The sequence below is a fragment of the Aedes aegypti genome, chromosome 1 (genome assembly GCF_002204515.2).
Source record: "Aedes aegypti strain LVP_AGWG chromosome 1, AaegL5.0 Primary Assembly, whole genome shotgun sequence".
NCBI lineage: Eukaryota > Metazoa > Arthropoda > Insecta > Diptera > Culicidae > Aedes > Aedes aegypti.
The window spans coordinates 254,454,990-254,477,840 of NC_035107.1; the positions used below are offsets into that span (position 1 = coordinate 254,454,990).

The 22,851-nt window shown below is 37.3% G+C and overlaps 2 protein-coding genes across 2 annotated transcripts; one reads left to right on the top strand and one right to left on the bottom strand.

Annotated features, from left to right (window-relative positions):
• Window positions 1-334: 334 nt before the first annotated feature.
• Window positions 335-2,515, bottom strand: LOC5576367 (zinc finger protein 2). The gene is made up of 3 exons (XM_001656056.2): window positions 797-2,515; window positions 590-735; window positions 335-524 (listed from the first exon to the last, which is right to left on the bottom strand). The coding sequence occupies exons 1-3, from the start codon at window positions 2,365-2,367 to the stop codon at window positions 400-402; spliced, it is 1,842 nt and encodes a 613-aa protein (XP_001656106.2). The 5' UTR covers window positions 2,368-2,515; the 3' UTR covers window positions 335-399.
• Window positions 2,516-16,540: 14,025 nt separating this feature from the next.
• Window positions 16,541-22,368, top strand: LOC5576366 (dipeptidyl peptidase 3). Its single transcript, XM_001656055.2, has 3 exons — window positions 16,541-16,854; window positions 16,931-17,978; window positions 21,277-22,368. Exons 1-3 carry the CDS (start codon window positions 16,729-16,731, stop codon window positions 22,272-22,274), a joined length of 2,172 nt encoding a protein of 723 aa, XP_001656105.2. The 5' UTR covers window positions 16,541-16,728; the 3' UTR covers window positions 22,275-22,368.
• Window positions 22,369-22,851: the final 483 nt, after the last annotated feature.

Consider the following 22,851-nt stretch of genomic DNA (forward strand, 5'->3'; position numbering starts at 1 on the left):
TTTATCAATGGAAGTTATTAACCATCACCGAAAAGCACCAATAAACCGAAAAAGATCACCGAAGTAAACGGTGATCAAAGCTAAAGCAAGAAGTTGACCTAACTAATGATCTCGAAGCTTTCTCAGTCTTGTAAAAATGACCGGCTTGAAAAAACAGTTACTTTCAGTATGCGGTCCTGAATTACATTGGGTTAAAAACATTTCTTGACTTCCATGGACATTAAATGTCTACCCTACCCATGGTTTTGAATGTAGACGCGTCTCTGTTAGGCATGCAAGTAAAAATCATAATTGTCATGGAAAAGATTTCTTTTGTTGGATAAAGAAAAGTATGTTCTGCTACCTACCAAAGGTGTTATTCACGTATTCAATTTTTATCGAAAAAAAAAATAAGCATAACTATCCTACTAGCTTAGTTACGGCTGCGGCATCTTCATCGTCGTGCAGCGCCATATGCTTAGTCAAAGATGCTCTGTTGGTATACGATTCCATGCAAATACTGCACGTGTAGACAGTAGCAATAGCTGTAATAGAAAGATCACGTATTGCTACAATGAATATAGATGTTTTAAACCAAGTTTCTACTCACCATGATTTGACCTTTCATGTTCCGCCTGAAGTCGCTTCGTGATGAAAGTTTTGTCACACTGCGAGCACTTGTATGGCTTGATGCCTGTGTGCCCCATTTCGTGACGATGACGATTACTATGGTCGGCAAAGGCCTTTTCGCAATATCTGTGAAATAGCATCGAATATCTGTTAACCAGTTTCATATTAAGAATTCAGTAAGACAAACCGGCAGGGATACGGCTTGAATCCGGAGTGAGTTCTCGTGTGCAGGTCCAGTCTCGATTTGGTTCGGAATGGCTTTCCACAGACGTCGCAGTCGAATACCGACAAATTGGCATGGATCAGCTCGTGCTTCTGGAGGGTGGCCTTCCGGTTGAATCCTTTGCCACAAGTCGGACACATGAATGGCTTGTCTTTGCGATGCACGAGGGAATGCGCCTTCAGCAGGGCAGTACTTGCAAACGATTTAGGACATGAACCACAGGGGAACGGCCTAATTCCCGTGTGCATTCGTTCGTGAGCGGCCAGTGCCGCTGCCCCGGGAACCTTCGCCCCGCAGATCGAACATTGGCGGACGGGATTCTTGTACTTTCGTTTCTGATGCGAAACCAACGCTGCTTGATCGAAGAACCTCTTATAGCAAACTGGACACTCAAACGGCTTGTCTTGGTATTCCGGTAGGGTTGAGGCCATCTTGTTCAGTCGATGAGCTTCTTGGGCATGTTCGATAAGCGCTTCGTCCGTGGCGAACGATTCTCCACAGCCCTGGGCGCAGCAGATTCTTCCCTTGCGATGGTTTGGCTGAATTCTTATAGGCGCAATTACAGCCGATTGAATTACCTCCTTTTGAGGATGGTTGTGAGCATGATGACGACGAGTTTTGGAGTTTAGGAACCGAGACTTGCATCGAATGCACTCATAAACTTTGTCGACGCTTCGCGATTGATTCATGTGCAGAGTCAAACCTTGAGCCGTTGTGTACCTCTTAGAGCAAATTTCACAAACGTGCGGCCTCAAAACGTTCAACCTGGCTTTTTTGCGATGATCCTCGCAGTGGTCTTTGAACTCTTCCTCGTCCTCAAAGATTTTATAACACGAACAGCACATCAAATCGCCCTCCGATACTTCTATAGTGATGAAAATTTGCTGCTCAACCTCATCCAGGACAGTGTAATCCGTGGGGTTCTTGTTATACCTATGATAAAGCCGCTTTCGCTTTTGCTTCCTTGTGGTCAAATCGGGAACATCAATCTGGGGTTTTGTCTCAGCATCGTCAAATCCAACGAAATCTATTTCGGAATTATCTCCGGCAGTTGTAGTGCTTTGATTAGGTTCCTCCTCAACTTTCCACACCGTGTCCTCATCCAATTCCAGGTATTCCTCATCGACTATGACCTCCTCGATAACTTCCTCAGTCTCATCATTCACCATCAGTTCCTCCTTACAGTTCCAAGAATCGCTTTCTTGCTTAACATACACCTCTTCTTGTGCAACGCTCTCCGAATTCCCTCCTTTGAACAACCGCCTTAACTTCCGATCGGAAACCCGTACCTTCCGGATGAATTCCACAAACTGCTTCAATTCAGCCACACATTCGGCGCAGACCGCTTCCGGGAGACCATCCTTCTGTTTGATCTGGACGGCGGTCAGTTCTCCGATAACGCTGGCAATCGGGGCACCTTCTTCCAGTTCGGAACCGACGGCTATCAGCGATTCTGGCGAGCCACTCAGCATACATGTTCGACACAATCCGGAAGGGTCGGCCGGATTGTGGTGCGGTTCGGTTTCGGTTTTCATGCTGAGTTGGTTCTAACTAAAGATTTTATTGGTTTTCAGGAGAAATTCACTTTATAGAACTCGAAAAAAGTGACGAAACAATGGAAAATTATGTTTACATTTGAGAAAACGCGCTTCGGTTCATCAATCAAAAACAACAGTGCGGCCGTTAACTTGGTTGACAGTTGACGGTGTTTTGAAAAGGGCTTATCGCGAATCAGTTGCCAAGATGTTTAGAAAAGGCTAAAGCTAGGTCACTGAGAAATTTTTATCCCTAATTTTTGGGTTTACTTTACCCAAAATTAGGTATGGACCTATGGACCGATGCACGAGTTCACTAATTTGAAGTTTGAGCGGTGCCGTATTCACTAGTTGCCATGGTCACATAAATAACACGGCACCGCTCAAACGTCAAAAAATGAACTCGTGCATTGGTCCATGCACGAGTCCACTATGCTATGGGCTCATTCATTTATTTCATAACGCTGAAAATGGCCATTTTGGACACCCACCCACCCCCTTGTAACACTTTTAATATGGATGTCATTTAATTTTTGTATGGGCCGTAACATCGCTAGGACACTCACCCACCCCCTTCAGCGTTATGAAATTTGTGAATGGGCCCTATGTTGCTGGCATGAAGTTTAACTCAAAAGGCTAATGATTCGATGTGATGCAAACGCAATCATTTTTTGCTGAGAGGTTCATGTGAGAGTTTGAACGGCTTGCGCATGATTGGCATAAACACAAAGTGGAATAAGAAAAAACTCAGCAATCACAGAAAAAGAAGATGCGTCTCAGGTTTGAATATTAACAAGGAAAACCTAAGCAAACGGCAAGAGACGAATGACAGCCCTATTAAACATTTTACAGTTCAAAAGCCGACTAAATTGGTTGAAAAATCGGTCGATTGTTGCACCGACGCTCATGGAAGATCAACACATCCGACTGTAATTCATAACGCCTAAATTGGCCATTTTGGAAAAAAGGGTCTATGATCTAAATACATAATCCAAAAAAGGTATAATATCGAAATAGTACGTTTCCGACGAGTCGTCCTTCAACGCCGACATAGTTGATTACTTAGGTCACTCCACATCGCACGTAACTTCATCCTCTCCGGAAAATCTGCTTAATAGGGTCCTAAAGCCATTTCCCAATTTTAGAGACAAACGCTTAAGTTTAGGTCAAAAACACATGTTTACTCAATTTTCAAATGTTTTTCGTTTGTTTAAGTCCAAAAAACATATATTTTTTAGATTTTGTCACACCATGGCTTAAACTTAAATATTGGGTGTATTTTGTTTTCCGTGCCCCTTCCAAAATGTCAGATGAACTAATCTACGATGATGTCACGCTGCAACTTCCAACGGGAAGAAAACCTTTACTGCGGGCCGTGCTTCCAAAAAAGAAAAACGATTTCGCTGCGCATTCATCCACTCAATTTTTTTTTCATTTTATGTAAACACGGCCCTCATTCAGAGCGGAAAAGAAAAAGAAAATCGACAATAAAAGAAGACCGTGGATAAGTCCATAGGAACAATCCCACCCGCATAATTATGAACCATACATCTACTGTTTCCCATTCAATCCACAACAATTAACAACAGTATTCGTATAATTAGGTGTAAAATTAAAAATAACAATAAACCAACAGTACCATAAACGGGTTTTACAGTTCGGGGAATGGTAATTGCACAAATAACAATGTGGGAAATAGGCGGTTAAGTTATGTAACCATTTAAAAAGGCCGATTTTGTCGAACAAATTTTTTTCATTACAATCTGCCAAACTGTTCACATACCTTCGATTTTTTGATCAATCTACAATAATCCAAACAGGTTGAGAATGGTTGAACTTTATAATTTAAATCAAAACAAATACTGTATATGTAATTATCGTTTAATTGTGAAGTATAGTATTTAACCCAAGAATTATCCCTATTGTGATTAATCAATGAAAGATGAATGAATTTGATCTTTTATGCATTTTTATTCATATTAGAGCAATCACACTGTAAAACAGATTGCGTTTCCTATTTCACCACTTTTTTCTGCTTTTTTCACCGTTCCAAACTCTGGGGGTTCTTGCTCACACAATCCTGGGCCTTGGAAGCACGATTTCTCAGCTAGAAGATTACGGGAAGATCGGTAACGGTAATAATTTGTTGGTTTCATTTCTAGGTCGCTGCAACAACACATCCTGGAAACAACAAATTGGTGCCCGTTAGAACTTGAATCTAAGTTACACGGAATAAATTCTTCTTACCTGAGAGATCTGTATATGAAACGGGTCACTTGGGATCTAGCTCATAAACCTTAAAGATAAATAAAGATCCGCCACTTGAAAATTTATTTCCGCACGAGTTTTTTTTCACTCCTAAACCAAACAAAACGATGAAAATATTGTAGGTACTTCGCTCACAAACACTAAAGCGAACCACTGTTTGCCAAAGTGTTAAAAATAGGTTGTATTCGGTAAAAGGTAAATGTGTTAGTGTTTTGCGATAATGACCGTTTCGCAGAATGTCAAGTAATAATTTTACCATTTCTTGGAGATTTGAAACTCCGTATAATTTTACAATATCTGGACAGTATCTTTTATTGTTACTGTTTGGCATACATCACGCAAACCATTTTTAAACGTCTTAAGCATTAGATTGAATACAGTTCAACATAAAACCAACTGTTCGGAGTACATTAACCTTAACAGATAAAAGTGATTAATTGTTTTGAATGTAAGGGGAACTGTGATTCTCTATGCGAGCAGTGTTAAAACTAAAACCACAGAGAACAGACGTTCATCTTTCATCGTTACCGTGTGTAAAGCTTTGTACTGGTAAATTAAAAGTAAGTCGTTATGCTCCTGTTACGCGACGCTGTCATTAGAATATAGTGTCACCATAAAAAATAGTGCGATATTAAAAACTGAAAAGGCAATAGATGGCTCTTTTTCAGTGGTAATGAAAGCGAAATCTTGAAGCAAAGAAAGCACCACAGACAAACAGACGTCACACTCTCATCTTTGTCCATCGATCACCTTTTTAACGGTCGATTCAAAAATATGGTAGGTGGCCAATCCGCCACCCGCAGCGCTCGCATCGTTTTTGTTCGCGTTTGACGTTTACACACTACCGCCATCTGTTGGCCCGTCGGCCAAATACACTAATTTTAGCATTGGGCGTACATGTCCTCGTGACTATGATTTGGATCGAGATTTGTTCTAAGTGTTACGTCTGTTTGTCTGTGAAAGCACCATGAAAGATGAACTAAGAACAAAAAGTTATCTATTCACATTACGCTTGATTTCTAATCACTACTTTTCCGATGCAGTTTCCTAATTGCTAGTAATTGACGTTTTTCATTATATTCCATACGTTTTGACAGCTCTCGATTACCATTCTCCCATGCGTTTGTGTTGGAAGTTTGAGAAATTTGAGCATCCAGCGTAGCGCAATCTGTGAGTGGAATACAAACATCAGTGTCGCTGCTCGGCAGCCAGTGCGAGAAACTGAATGTTCGAAAGGTTGTTGTCTGTACTTTTTGACACTGGCGCCAACTGTTAGCGGTCATGAACAAAATAAACAGCGTTGTTTTGTATGCCAATGTATGGTGACGTTCACTAGTGCCATCGTGTGTAATGTTTTTGTCGACTAAGCGAACGTCAAACATGATCAAAAGTGTCAAGGTTCATTTATGAACCTTTTTTTTTTAATTAAAGTTCAAATATGATATAACCGTTATTTGAGCGGGAAAGATTGCTAAAGTTGTAGCAGTATCATGTTCTTTCGTGTTATATAATAAAAACAAGATTTTATTAAAACGTGAACCGTGAAGATCACCTTGGTTGCGCAGTTGGAGTATATTTTCCCGCATAAACAGATGCAGTGCCAGAACCAGAGTGTAACGAGGGGCAGGATGCTTTCGCACTACAAAATCAATATGGGTTTATTCACAATTTTCATAACGCCAAAAATAGCAATTTTCAACACCCACCCACCCCCTCGTAATTAGTATTTGTAGTTGTAGTATTATAGAGAAAATTAAGAAAAAAAAAGAATAACAATTCTATCATAAGGAATCAAAATATTTAAGTTCGCTGCTAAAAGAAAACTGATTATTTTAATTCTAGAGCATTTCGTTCAGTGTAATCGTAAGTTTTGCATTCGCTTCTAGCGCAAGTGATCGAAATGAACACGAGAATGTATGCGAACAGCGAGAATGGATGCGGAGACAGAGGGGTTGAGCTGAATGGATGCAGAAGAGAAATACGTCGATTGACGCTACGACGCTGATACTGAATGGAATGGAATGAAGCGAAATGAATGAGTAAAAGAGACAGGGGTATGCGTCGCAGTAAGACTGGACGATGTTGTTGCGCATGCTCCTCAGTTTAATAACGATTTTCGACGCGGACGGTTTGCGTCCAGTTTGCGCAAGGTGAAAAAAAAAATAAAATGAGAAAATATAACCGCTGGTGACGCCATGAATAAAAAAAATTAATGTTTTATTTTGAAAGAATACGACATGGCACAGTCGGTAGTGTTGTGAATAATTTTAGTAGACAATATCATTGTGTGAAAGGAGTAAGCACCAATATCTGATTGGTTATTTTGTGAGTTGCATTCGTGATTATTTTTATACGAAGAGAATGTTCTAGGATGGATAATGTGTAGCAAAAAAAAAAGCAGAGGAGCAGATCGGATACATGGCGGTTGAAATTTCGAGGTAATGCGGCATCCATAAATTACGTAACGCTCTGGGGGGAGGGGGGAGTTGGCTCAAGCGTTACGACTCATACAAATATTTGAAATTTTTCATACAAAAAGCGTTACGGACGGGGGGGAGGGGGTCCAAAAATTGCCAATTTTAGCGTTACGTAATAAATGGACGCTGCCTAAGATGCTCAGTGAGAACAGTGGAAAAGTATTTGGCAATCAAAAGAAAAATTACAAGATTTGCAAATCGATTTTTTTTGCCAAAATCTAAAATATATTTTTTTACAGAGTAAAGCGAAGTATGCACTTCAACAGAAAAGTAATCGCCTATCTCGATGCATTTTTCTTTGATCGCAGTACGCAGTTGAAAAGAAATGTCATTTCAAATGGAGCTCACTGTAGGAAATTTCTTGACCATTTCTTGAGCAGAAATTTTTACTTTTCTTGAGCGGAACAGCATACCTAGCTTAAAAGTATATTCGGGGTAATCATGCCGCAGCTGAAACGGAAGTACGATAAAATGTTGTTCTGATTGTTCTTATGTTTCTGCTTAAACGCAGTGCAACATAAAACGGAATTGAATCATCATGAATCGTGAGATATTAGCATACATATTTTACGAAAATATTCCATAATCTCTTTTGCAGTCTTTGCGTTATGTGGAAAAACAGAACTAAAATTGACAATTCATATATCAGCAAATTTTGAGAATCTGCTTTGAGAGAATCCTGAAAATAAAAAAAAATAAAGTAAATTAATAACAGCTTTAGCAAATGGGCTTCTTCTAGCATTGCAGACGAGCAAATGCAGAATAATGTTAAAATAAATTAAGTTATCAGAACATAATGGTGAGTGAATGGGCTATTGCTAACAATGATGTTGAGATGAGCGGATTCTTACAGGCTGCTTTAAAAGGGAAGGTATTGAAAAAGCAGAGCGAGTGTGTCACTGCTAGCAATGCAGATGAGTGGATTCCTGCATAATTTAAAAAAAAAAGAAAAAAATATAAGAAAAGTGATAAAGAGCAGAGCGAGTGGACTACTGCTTGTAAAGCAGATGAGCGAATTCCTGCATAATTCTTTAAGGAAATGAGGATAAGAAGAAAGAGAGCAGAGCGAGTGGGCTACTGCTAGCACTGCAGATGAGTGGATTCCTGCATGATGCTTTATAAGAGAGAAAGATAGTTGAAATAAATAATTGAATCAGCAGAGCGAGTGGGCTACTGCTAGTAATGCAGATGAGCGGATTCCTGCATAATTAAAAAAAAAAAGAAAAGTGATAAAGAGCAGAGCGACCCAAGTAACACAACATGTCTCATATAAATCACAATGACTTCAATATGACTAATGAGAATGTTCTGTTTCATAGCGAAAAAACTGGAATTCATACTTATATATGACTGGAAAAGCGCAGGAGGTGGAGCTTGTGCAACATATTTTTGTTGTCAAAATTATGTATCATATGGGTTTAGGTATACATAATTATGTATTATACTTTGTCCAATAAACCATTAACGCAACAAAATACTGAGAACATTTGGTAGTGGAAATGCATTGGATGGTCGACAATGAAAAATGTAAAAGTGCAAACATTGACAAGCCTTCATTTTTGATTGCATAACTGTTATTGATTTATAACTATTATTTAACACTAAATTAATATGCGAATCAAAAATTATGGTGAAATATGCACTTTTGCTTCGAAAAAATCAATTCGCCCTTATAAATCGTTCAATATACATTTTCCGACATCAAGCCAAATAAATATTTCCAAAAAGGAATCATCACATTTTGCAAATTAGTTTGTTATTCTGTTTTCTACTAATACACTGAACTTTTACTGAACTATTACTTCTTATTTCAAAGCTTAGAAAAAAAATCTCATCGCTATGGTAAATATTCAAAATTAAATTCAAAAATTAAAGATGGTCCCCTTAGACACACTGCATGACGAGTGTTTTGGGAAAAGACAAACATTTCATTGCCAATTAGTTGCCATTGTTTCATTCAAGGCAGTGAACAGTTTTCAGGGACAACTATTGTGATCATAAATTTACAGTGTGATATAAGTTTGATAAATCCCTTGACTATGACAGCATAAATTGAAGTTGTAGCATGGAAGTTACTTCTCAAATCTCACGAACCGTTGTTTATTTGTACCCAAAATAAAATAGTCTAATCAGGTTATTACCAAAAACTATTCCGGCAAACTTTATGTTACAATTTTGTTGACGGAAAACTCCTATACCAAATGACTATGAAGTGTTTTCTAAGTATTTATATTTTTTCCTACAATTTTTCACAAAAACATGTAAGCTCTGCATGAACACAACTGTAAGCGAGTTAGGTAATTCCATTGAACCATTTTCGTACTAAACAGTGGCAAACAACCACCACACTCTATTCATTCATATACATTGATAAATCGGTATTTAGAGCATACCTTAAAAATAATAATTTACTCAAAACATTTGCTTAAAAGCATTCAGTGAACACCATATGGCGAATTTCTTAGCCGGTAATGTATTATCCATGCTATCAAAAGTATTAAATGTCACTTTTGTTGCATTTGTTTTATAGACAACTAGAAAAACTTATATTTGACTAAAAATGAACATAATTTGTTTATTCAGAACATGTTTGAAAAGAGTATATATTATGACATACATGTAACATGAATATGACATATTGAGACTGTTTATTTGTCGTACATGTCTAAAACAACCGAAATAAGACATATAACCAAACACATGTTTTGATAAACATAAAAAGACAAATATAAAACATAATATGGTTGAAACATAGTAAACATAATTAGAACATTTTCAGCAAAATGGTAGATTTGTATTGCAAAACAAATTATATTCCTTAGTAGAACATCTCCATTCAAGTTCAATATTGAAAGGTTTAACTAAACAAAATAGCGACTTACGTGAGACATGACATGTTTCAAAAACTTTCTAGCAATCATTGTAGGACAAACTGTGTATTTTTAAATTTGGATTTATGTTTTCGGTGTTACTTGGGGAGTGGGCTACTGCTAGCACTGCAGATGAGCGGATTCCTGCATGATGCTTAATAAAAGAGAAAGTGAGTAGAAATAAATAATTGAATCAGCAGAGCGAGTGGGCTACTGCTAGTAATGCAGATGAGCGGATTCCTGCATAGTTCTTTCAGAAATAAACAAACAGAAAGCAGAGCGAGTGGGCTACTGCTAGCACTTCAGATGAGCGGATACCTGAATGATGCTTAATAAGAGAGCGAGAGAGAGATAGTTCAAATAAATAATTGAATCAGCAGAGCGAGTGGGCAACTGCTAGTAATGCAGATGAGCGGATTCCTGTATAGTTCTTTCAGAAAATGAAGATGAGAAAACAGAGAGCAGAGCGAGTGGGCTACTGCTAGCCCTGCAGATGAGCGGATTCCTGCATGATGCTTAATAAGACAGCGAGATAGTTGAAATAAATAATCGAATCAGCAGAGCGAGTGGGCTACTGTTAACAATTCAGATGAGATTATTTCTGCATATGCTATACGGAGAAAATATGAGATTTGAAGGACATAATTAAAATGCAGAGCGAGTGGGCTACTGCCACCAATAAGTAACTCTGGTAGTTTGAAAAGAGAACTGAGAATGAAAATAAATAAAAGAGGGAAGTTAAGCCTCCCTAAAAAAAATGATAATATTAATAACCGTGTGAGACTTTATTCAACTTAACTTATTATCGTTCATTATATTGTGTCATCTGCAAGAAAATGAATTGTGCGTAACCGTAGGTCATGTTACATTTGTTTGTTTTGAAAGTTGATTGGATTTCTGGATTTTTCATTATGGATTTTCAAGGGGCCGGACAACAGTATCAAAGAGAAGTGATAGCAATCAGATAGTATGACTTGGTGAGATGTTCGTATAGAACATAATTCGTTTGTTGAGAATTTTAACTGGAAGTTTTCTGATTTTGTTGACGGATCAAAGAAAAGTGATGAAAAACAGCTTGTGTTAATTATTGAGAAACTTTTAAAATTGATTTGTTTCGTTAATTGATTGAAAGTTCTCTGATTTTATTACTTGAGGGATTTTTCAAAAAAACCTAGTCTGCTCAATAAAAAAGAAGTGATCAAAATCAGCTAGTATTATTAATTGAGACAAAGAACATGTAAAATTCTTTCGTTGAAAAAAAGTTACTTGGAAGTTTTCTGGTTTTGTTGCTTAACGGAATTTTCCAGGAGTCTGGTAATCTCCATTCAAGAGAAGCGATCAAAATCAACTAGTATTACTTACAGAGATATGGGGCATGAAACATCTGTTGTAAGGAAAATTGATTGAAAGTTTTCTGATTTTGTTACTTAAAGAATTTGTCAGGAGCCTAGTCAGCTCCATAAAAAAAGTGATTCTTTGAGATAAAGAACTTAATATTTGGTTTGCTGAGGATGTTGATTGGAGGTTTCCTGGTTATGTTACTAGATTGTGATGAAGTGATGAAAACCAGCTAGTATTTCCGATTTAAATAGAGAATACGAAAAATTTGTTTGTTGAGACAATTGATAAAAAATTTTCTGGTTTTGTAACTTGGTGAAATTTTCAGGAACCTGGTAAGCTTCATCCAAGAGAAGTGATGAAAATCAGCTAGTTTTACTTATTTAGGTATAGTTCAAGTAAAATTCATTCGTTTGTGGAGAAAGTTGATTGAAGTTTTTCTTGTTGTGTTACTGGACATATTTTTCAGGAGCCCGGTCAGCTCCATCCAAGAGAAGTGATGAAAACCAGCTAGTTTTACCTATCTGAATATAGAACATGTAAAATTCGTTTGTTAGGAAATTTTTTTAGAAATTTTCTGGTTTTGTCACTAGACGGAATTATCCAGGAGCCTGGTCAGCTCCATCCAAGAGAAGTGATGAAAACCAGCTCGTATCACCTATTTAAATAGAGAACATGTAAAAATCGTTTGTTGAGAAACTTGATTAGAAATTTTCTGGTTTTGTTACTTGAAGGAATTTTTCAGGAGCCTGGTCAGCTCCATCCAAGAGAAGTGATGAAAACCAGCTAGTATTGCCTATTTAAACATAGAACATGTAAATTCGATTATTGTGAAATTGATTAGGAAATTTCTGGTTTTGTTACTTGAAGAAATTTGTCAGGAGTCTGGCAGCTCCATCCAAGGGAAGTGATGAAAACCAGCTCGTATTATTTAAACATAGAACATGTAAAATTTGTTGTTGTGAATATGTATTAGAAATTTTCTGGTTTTGTCACTTGATGGAATTTTCCAGGAGCCTGGTCAGCTCCATCCAAGAAAAGTGATGAAAACCAGCTAGTATTACCTATTTAAATAGAGAACATGTAAAAACCGTTTGTTGAGAAACTCGATTAGAAATTTTCTGGTTTTGTCACTTGAAGGAACTTTTCAGGAGCCTGGTCAGCTCCTGGGAGGGAGAAACCAATACAAAATTTCTGTACGTCATAGTGAGCCGAGATTCCGCTGTCACGAACTGTCACTGTGAGCCCAGATCTCAAACATTGGACTAACATGAAAAAAGCGCGTAACAAAGAGAAGTGATGAAAACCAGCTAGTATTACCTATTTAAATAGAGAACATGTAAAAATCGTTTGTTGAGAAACTCGATTAGAAATTTTCTGGTTTTGTCACTTGAAGGAACTTTTCAGGAGCCTGGTCAGCTCCATCCAAGAAAAGTGATGAAAACCAGCTAGTATTACCTATTTAAATAGAGAACATGTAAATATCGTTTGTTGAGAAACTTGATTAGAAATTTTCTGGTTTTGTCACTTGAAGGAATTTTTCAGGAGCCTGGTCAGCTCCATCCAAGAGAAGTGATGGAAACCAGCTAGTATTTCCTATTTAAACATAGAACATGTAAAATTCGTTAGTTGAGAAACTTGATTTGAAATTTTCTGGTTTGGTACTTGACGGAATTTTCAGCTACACCCAAGAGAAGTGGTTAAAATCAGACAGTATCACTTATTGAGAAATAGAACGTGAAAAAATCGTTTGTAGTAACATTTGGTTGGAAGTTTTCTGGTTTTGCTAATTGATGAGTTTTTCAGAAGCCTGGTCAGCGCCATCCAAAAGAAATAATGAAAATCAGCTAGTATTACTCATTGAGGCTTAGAACATGTAAAATTTGTTTTCGCGAAAATTGGTCGTAAGCCAAGAGATGTGATGAATTTTATTAGGATTCATTGGGATTGTTATTTATTGTGTTATTGTGCGTTTATTGTGAAAGTTGATTTAAATTTTTGCTGGTCTTGTAGATTATTCAGAAGCGCTGAACATCCAACAAAAGTGATGAAAATCTGTTAGTAATACTTATTAGGATATTGAACATGTAAAATTTGTTGCTGAGAATGCTGATTGCAAGTTCTCTGGTTTTGTTATAAGAGGGATTCTTGAGGAGCCTGGTCAGCTCCATCTAAGCGAAGTGATGAAAACCAGCTAGTATTGCGATATAGAAAATATAAAACTTGTTCGTGCTCCATCCATGATGAAAACATTGGTAATGTTATTTGGAACATGAAAATTCATTCAACTAGCAGTTAAATAGAAATTTTCTGGCTTTGTTTTATTTGTAAATTTGTTATTAAAGATCTTGCATTGATATACACATAATGTTGTTGTTTTTGATTTGTGTTTTACAAGTTTCAAGTCTAGAATATGTCAAATTATTAACCATAGGAAAACTCAACCGTGGTAAGAAGAGATGTTGTGTTACCAGTACTAAATGAATTACGGAAATTAAGGGTAGCAAACCCTTTAATTTTGAATATGTCAAAAAAAAGGGTAATGGTTGTTGACCTTTTTCAGAAATCAAAGTTATATTGAATAGTAAGTTAAAAAAAAAAATAATTAATATTTTAAAATTCGAGAAATGTTAAAAAAACGAAAATTTCAAGTGCTCACAATTCAGAAAGTGAACCAACTCCGATAATAACGTACTAGTTTTCGTTTCAAAAAAAAAAAAAAAAAAAATGATTGCTTGAGGTTTAATCTGAATTAAAACATATTATTGCAATGTATAGAAATGTTAAAAAAAGCTGTCTCCGTAAAAGACACTAAAGAAGTACTTATTCAAATATTTCATTGAAAATTTGAATGGTTAGGAACATTGAGATTCTAGTTTTTTACTTTTTTTCTTGAGAGTGTATTATCAAAGGTTAATTTAAATAAAAATATATGAGACATTAAAAACAATTCTCTATTTAAAAACATAGATAGAAAATTGATTATGAAATTTTAATCTTTCCTTTGTCTATTGTGAACATGAGATTAATTACTAACTGGAAAGCTTGTCTAAGTAATTTTAAGGTGTAATACAATGTTTCAATATCAGATTACTGGTAATCAAATAAGAAATATAACATTATACTCAAGTGAAGTGTTTTTTTATTATCAAAACTAAAGGTCAATGTTTACTGCTGTTAGAACATTATACTTGATAATATTGTATTATGCATTTAAAATAGAATAGTTATAATTATTCAATCAATTTCAGTTAAGCCACACAGAAAAAAAAAGCTTAACATGGAAACAGGAATGACCTACATTGTAAGGTATAAAACCATTTAAAAAAAAGCAAACAGTGATCTGTTACATAATATTAAATTGTATCTACAAACAAGAATGAAGTTGCTTCGACATTAAATTACAATACGCTGTATTGTATCCAATACGTTTTTATTGTACAATAATAGTTTGTTTCATTCAATAAATGGTACGTTTTCATTCCAGTAGCGTTGAAATTAACAATTTACGTTTTCAATTTTACATTAAAAAAAATTTTGTGAAACAATATTGTAAAATTGAATAGAAAGTTGTGTCAAGGATTCATTGAATCGTAAAATCAGGAATTATTTTCAATACACAAATCTTCTTCGATATAAAACAAACATGAAAGGTAATAACAAAATGGATTTTTTTTAGAACTAGAATCGAGTTATTGATTAAATTTGATTGTAGGAAATTGTAAAAAGAAAAGAACACGGAAATTACAATTTGATGCGGAAACCGATAATTTTTGGCGATAATGGTTTTATAGGTTGAACTGGTGATAATATTTGTCAATTAGTATGTTTTGGGTATTTGAACTTATATGACCTAAATAAAAGTGTGATATAAATACGACAGTTGCATATTATCATGATCATGTTTCTTATAGTATTTTATAAAATATTCGAACAAGTAATTATTAATGTTAAAAATTTTCCAGTTAAATAAATTACGAAACAAAATAATAAGATATTATCATCAACTAAATAAGTCCACGCAAGGACAGTTTCAAACATCAATAATATCAAAAAGTATTCAAAATAATAAAATTCCAAGAAGAAACGATTGACAAGATAAAACGAAGAGTGCAAGACTTAAAATAGATGCAAATTATTGGAAATAGTTAGATTCATATATGATTATGTAAGGTTTGATGAAATAATTATGTAACAAAATGTTGGGATACTCCATAGATGTTGGGATACTCGTATAGATTTTTTTTAAACTTAAAAACTTGTAAAGATATTATTAAAAAAAATGTATTAACACTTTTTTGGCAATGCTATATGACGGCACTTTATGTATTAATTATATGAAGAGTAGAGAGGAGAGCGAATGTAGTATTATAGAGTAAATTAAGAAAAAAAAAGAATAACAATTCTATCATAAGGAATCAAAATATTTAAGTTCGCTGCTAAAAGAAAACTTTGAATATTTTAATTCTAGAGCATTTCGTTCAGTGTAATCGTAAGTTTTGCATTCGCTTCTAGCGCAAGTGATCGAAATGAACACGAGAATGTATGCGAACAGCGAGAATGGATGCGGAGACAGAGGGGTTGAGCTGAATGGATGCAGAAGAGAAATACGTCGATTGACGCTACGACGCTGATACTGAATGGAATGGAATGAAGCGAAATGAATGAGTAAAAGAGACAGGGGTATGCGTCGCAATAAGACTGGTCGATGTTGTTGCGCATGCTCCTCAGTCTAATAACGATTTTCGACGCGGACGGTTTGCGTCCAGTTTGCGCAAGGTGAAAAAAAAAATAAAATGAGAAAATATAACCGCTGGTGACGCCATGAATAAAAAAAAAATAATGTTTTATTTTGAAAGAATACGACAGTAGTAACATGCTCTTTCGTGTTATTAAATAAAAACAAGATTTCATTAAACATTTTAGGACCCTATGGACCTATGCACGGGTTCACTATTTGACGTTTCATCTTTCTAGCAACCGTTGCTTTTTTTCTTGAGCGAAACAGCATAGCTTAGCTCTGAATTAAGCATCGTAGTGTCAAAAGCGGTCATTTTGCAGTTTGCCCATCGATTTTTGCTGAAGATTGTTAATTTAAAATATCAACTGCAACTGGCTTCAGCCCTGGGACGAGAGATGACCGAACAAAATCCCATCTTTTAAAACGATCTCGAAAATGAAACTCCAGTCGTTCATCCGTTGTGCAAACGTCAAACTGGCGTCAAATTTTGCTGCAAAACCTCCCAAACTGCCGGTATTTTTGTCAACTCATCATCAAGGGACTAACTGAACTTTGGCGTTCCTTTCTTTAAATTGATACTTTTTTACAGTTTATCGTTGAAAAGTTCAGAAAAAGCAATCGTGTTGTGTGCTTATCAAGTCTAGCAAAGCCGAAATTAGTTCCAAGGATGAAAACCGTGGATAAAAGCCAGCATGTTCTCCCGAACAGCCAACCGATCGTGGAGCTGGAATGTTCCACCGCTTTCAAAGCGCTGACCGAGAAGGAGAAACTTTACGCGCATTATTTCAGCCAGGTGAGCAATAAAGTGCTATTTGCTTTATGATAAAGTGTGGTTGACGTGGCTATTTCCCTTGCGCGAATGATTTCAGGCTTCCTGGGCGGGTGGATTGATTGCGCTGGTTCAGTCCAGTCCGGAATCGCCGTTGATTTTCTCGTTGCTGCACCGGATTTTCAACGCCGAACCTTCGCAGGAGCTGAAAAAGAGTGCCCTGGCGGCTGGCGTTAGCGAGGATGAGTTTACGGCATTTTTGGTGTACGTTTGCGGGTTTTTGGCCAACGCTGGAAACTACAAGGGAATGGGCGACAGCAAGATTGTCCCCAATCTGGAGGAAGATAAGCTCGAGTTGATCGTGAAGAGCTCGAAGGCATTTAAGGCGGATGAAAGTACCGTTGGAGGTCTGTGGGAGAAGACAAAGAAGTCAATCTTCCTGCTGACTGAGCGGACGAAGACTTTGGGACTGTGCGATCAGGGAATTACCACGTACTTCTCCTCGAATGTGACCAAAGAGGACACGGAACTGATTAGCGAGTGGATGAAGGAGAACAAGTTCGAGGCGTACATCTGTCGTACTTTTAAGACCCTGGAAGACGGGAAAACGGTTTACAATATCAAATTGGCTTCGGCGGAGGAAGGCGAAAAGGAAGGGATGACGAAGGACCCCGTCGAGTACAAGGATTGTCTGTTCAAGATCACTCGAGGTGATTACAAAGAGCTAATGGGAAAAGTGGCCGGTTTCCTGGAGGAGGCCAACAAGCATTCGGCCAATGAGAATCAGAAGCAAATGATCGATAGCTACATTCAAAGCTTCACCGAAGGTAGTTTGGATGCGCATAAGACTGGCTCTCGGTACTGGATCAAGGACAAGGGACCGGTCATCGAAACCTACATCGGGTTCATCGAAACGTACAGAGATCCGGTCGGTCAGCGAGGAGAGTTCGAAGGCTTTGTGGCCATGGTTAATAAGGAGATGTCGGCGAAGTTCGGAACGTTGGTCAGCAATGCAGAGAATTTCATCCAGCTGCTGCCTTGGGGAGAGGACTACGAGAAAGACAATTATCTAAAGCCGGATTTCACCTCGCTGGACATTTTGACCTTTGCCGGATCGGGCGTCCCGTGTGGCATTAACATTCCCAACTGTAAGTGTGATTTTTTGGCATTGCTCGGACTCTTTTTATTTTAATCTCAATTCTGTAAGTTAAGGTTTTAGTCATTTAGCTCTAATCTAATCTTAACCGATGGGGACGGACCTGGTGTAGTGGTTAGAACACTCGCCTCTCACGCCGAGGACCTGGGATCGAATCCCATCCCCGACATAGTCACTTATGACGTAAAAAAGTTATAGTGACAACTTCCTTCGGAAGGGAAGTTAAGCCGTTGGTCCCGAGATGAACTAGCCCAGGGCTAAAAATCTCGTTAATAAAGTCAAATCAATCAATCAATCTTAACCGACATTATTGTATTTCTCGCGTAACAATTCTAAAGGGCCAATAATCAAATTGTAAACAAATCGGGTTTTGATACCATTCGATAGCATCTCCCAACACCCACAAACTGTGCAAACATTGTCAACATAATCATAAATCTTACCGTTATAAACTCGGTTTTCAAAACGGCCAATAACCGCTTTTTTCCAAATCATTCATTGGCCCCCGCTCGAAAAGGCCAATGATTGGTTCTCGCTCCATCAAGAGGGCCTACAATCGGAAAATTTCGCAAACTGTCATTGGCCTTAGCATGGTGAGAGGCCAATGACTCTCTCTTGCTCATTCATTGAAAACCGAAAAGGCCTAGCCTTGGGCCAAGCACGCTAATAAAATTCTATTTTGGCAAATAAAAAAGGCCCATGCCTTGATGAAAATCGAAAATGGGCCAAGCATTTAAACTCATCATTTTTTCCACATTTTTGTCAGTTTTCAGAATAAAATCAATTATTAGCGTGTAGTAATAGTAAATCGTCACTCAACTAGCAAGAAATTACATTGATTGATTTGAATTCTGAAAAATAGGAATTGAAAATGTGGTGAATAATATTCAAATCGAATTTTCTCAGAGTCAACGATCTGAGGATTGGCCCTTTTGAATTGTTACGCGAGATTTGACTTATTGCAATTGTTTTATTATCAATTTACGATACACTTTCAGACAATGGTATCCGCCAGGACAAAGGCTATAAAAACATTTCGCTTGTTGGGTACCGTCAAAGACGGCGACTTCAGGGCTGTTAGCAAGTCTCTTTTTATAGTCTTGGTCTCTATTTTATTTTAACTATAAAAATCTCTATTATCAATTGAAGGTCTCTTGTCTTTTTTTTTTAACAAAATGGTCTCTAAAATCACTACTTTTCTTTTTTCCTTGCACTGGTACATAATTCTAGAGGCTAACTTTAGAAGACACTTGCGCAAATTACTTTTCAAATTCTTCGAAAAAATGCTTCAGGAATTCTACTATTCATTTTTCCAGAGATTTCTTATGGAATACTTTAAGGAGCTCTGCTCGAGACATTAAATTCAATTCAATTGAATTGCTTGACCATTTCTCCATAAATTTATCTAGAGATTTCCCACAAACTCATTTAGGAATGCGTTCAAATATTCCTCCAGAGGTTTGTTAAGACATAATTGAAGGGATTTATTTAGAGTGTTTTTTCAGGCAATCCAACAAAACAACCTCTAGTGATTTCCAAGATATCCTAAGATTTGCTTCAGAGATTTTCCCATTAACTCTTTCATCGATTTTTGCAGTAGTTACTCTGGCAGATGTTTTAAAGATTTCCACAGTTTTTACATGAAAATTCTCAAAGGTTCATTCTAGAGTTTTCTGAAAAAAATCGCTAAGGGATTTTTCCAGGAAACCCTACGTCGATTTTTTAATGTTTTTCTTCCAGTCATTTTCATATAGATTCCTTCGCAAATTTATTAACGGAAGGTCTCAGCAATTGCTACATGGCACCGCTCATACGTTAACGAGTAAACTCGTGCATTGGTCCATTGGCGGGAACGTTCTCAGGAGCCGGTCTTGATACCTGAAAACTGTTTGCTGGGATTTAGGGCATGATGCATTCGACTTAGTCCAATTTTATAATTAAGGTACCGCGGGGTAAGTGGGTAAATGGGGTAAGTGAAAACAATTGATATATTTTACTGAATATGTGAATTAACGTTTTAAACTCATGCGTAAACCTTTGAGGCCATTCAGAACATTACGATAGGTAAGAGATTTCTGAGATTTTTCAGCCATTTTTGCACAATAGAGCGAAAAATTGTTAACATGTCAACTGTTACTCCGTAACAAGTTGGCGGCGTACAATCTTATTTTAATATTTTCAGTGGAAAAAAGTTGCGGAAAATAATTTCCTGTACCACTTCTTAGTTGTCCTCTGTGACAGTTTCAAACTGCAATAAAAAAAGTTTTAGAATTAATTCGACGTAGACCTAAAAATAACTAAATTTAAAGACCGAAAATTGACGGTTTAACGCTTATCAGGTGGGGCAAGTGAAAAGTTTATCATTAGAGATTGAATTTGAGTTTTTGTACTTAAGTAGCCATAAGCAAACATGCTTCGCAATTATCATAGAAAAACATAACGTGCTAATAATTCAAGAAACACTATACTCAAGCGTTAAAAGCTATTAGAAATCATGGAACTTCTCTAAAAGATGTTGCAAACATTACAATATTAATATGTCTACTTCGGGCATCCAATTAAAAGGAAGACGTTGACTGAAAAGTTGCAATATTAGAGAACACACGGAAATCTCGTGGAATGTCTATGTAAGCTAGTTCAAAACATAAAAATGGGGTATAGGTCTATCCACATAAAAAAGATTCTAAATACGTTATTGAACGATTCCGTTTGATTTCTCCCGAAGAGTTATCCGACGTCATTTTCGACTTTTTCAAAAACAAATAACGTGCGATGGAAATTCTACAGAGCAGAAATGCAATTGCTGTCCTATAATGTAAGAACTAACATTGGAAATGTTGCAGTTATAATGTTGTCGAATCATTTCAACTAACATAACTGAACAGAAGAAAATTCAAGTGAAAAAAATAACATTTCCTTTGTTTACATGTTACTTGTGTTATTGTTCATTGGGAAGCCTTAACAAATGTTAAAGCTAATAGAAATCGTAAATATAACTGTTTGTTTTTGAAATTATTGTTCAAAACGGTAAACTTTTCACTTGCCCCACTTTTGGGGCAAGTGAAAAGTAAGGAGCCATTTTTCAAAAACTTTTTCTGTGTATTTTTCTTTAAGTTTTCATAAAAAATAATTTCATCATGCTGCTTATATTTGGTGGGAGTTAAGCTAAAGAATATACACGACCTCATTTGTTTCAATTTAAAGTCTCTAGAATTTGAAGAATCTCAACTATGCGAATTCCATTACCTACTTGCCCCACGGTACCTTATCAATTTACAATTTATTTCTAGACGATGAAATCCGTCAGGATGAGGGCTTCAAGAACGTTTCTCTGGGCAACGTGTTGGCCAATACCAACAAAACGGACTCCATTCCGTTCCTGTCCGAGGAAGACCAGGCACTGATGAAGCGCTACAAGGCATCTGCTTTTGAGGTGCAGGTTGGACTGCATGAGCTGCTCGGTCATGGCAGTGGTAAACTGTTGCGCGTAAACGAGAAGGGTGAGTTCAACTTTGACCGGGAGAAGGTCAAGAATCCCCTGACGGGAGAGGCAGTCACTAGCTGGTATGAACCCGGAGAAACGTATGACTCAAAGTTCAAAGCGCTGGGATCCAGCTACGAGGAATGTCGTGCTGAAGCCGTTGGATTGTACCTCAGCTTGAATCGCGACATCCTGAAAATCTTCGGTCACACCGATGAGAAGGAAATCGAGGACATTATCTATGTCAACTGGCTGCTCTTGATTTGGGGAGGCGTTGGAGTTGCAATGGAGCTGTACAATCCAACGCAAAAAGCCTGGCTGCAGGCCCATTACCAGGCACGCTTTGTTATAATGAAGGTCCTTTTGGAAGCAGGCGAAGGCTTGGTGACTGTGGAGGAAACCGAACCTGGCAAGAATCTCCTTCTCAAGTTTGATCGCTCCAAGGTGGAAACCGTCGGCAAAAAGGCAATCGAACAATTCCTCTTGAAACTGCAGTATTACAAATCGACCGGGGACATTGTTGGCGCCACCAAGATGTACAACCACTACTCGGAGGTCAACGAGGAGGGACCTTATCCGTGGGCCAAGTGGCGCGATATTGTGCTGCTGCACAAGAAGCCACGGCTGATCTTCGTTCAGGCAAACACCGAGCTGAATGCGGATGGCGCCGTACAGCTGAAGACGTACGAGTCGAACTTTGATGGCTACATCAAGTCGTGGACGGATCGCTTCCCTGATGTGGAGATTGACAACGTACTCGAACGGATCTACGAACACGATCTGCAATATTTCCAGGATTTGGTCTGAGCAACGCTGTTAAAAGGTAGGAGGAATACTGAGTTGCCTATTTTGAAATATAACCCTTTGTACCACTTGCTAATATTTACTGATTCGTAGAAAATGTTTTTCTCTGTATATTTACACGCGTAGGCATATCACAGCCTCAAGCCATGGATAATTATCTGTAGTTCAAGTGAGAGTTCAATCAGTTTACATCGTTCAAACACAACAATTAAATGAAATGCGTTCAATTCAGATTCATTTAATTTATTTAATTAAGGTGATTATAAAACGAAGCCACACCTCGCCAATAGATGACGGTAGTGGGTAAACGTCAAACGTGAACGAAAACGATGCGAGCGCTACGGTGGTGGATTGACCACCTACAATATATTTGAATCGACCCTTAAAAAGGTGGTCCGTGGACAATGATGAAAGTTTGACGTCTGTCTGTATGTGCTTTTGCCTTCATCACATCCCCCAAAACCTCTTGTACACTAGAACGTGACTAGTTGACCAACTCTAAAAGAGGCTATGAAGTGTATTATTTAATATTAGTGTATTATATAATATAATTTGTGTGACAAATAAAGCAAAATAGCAT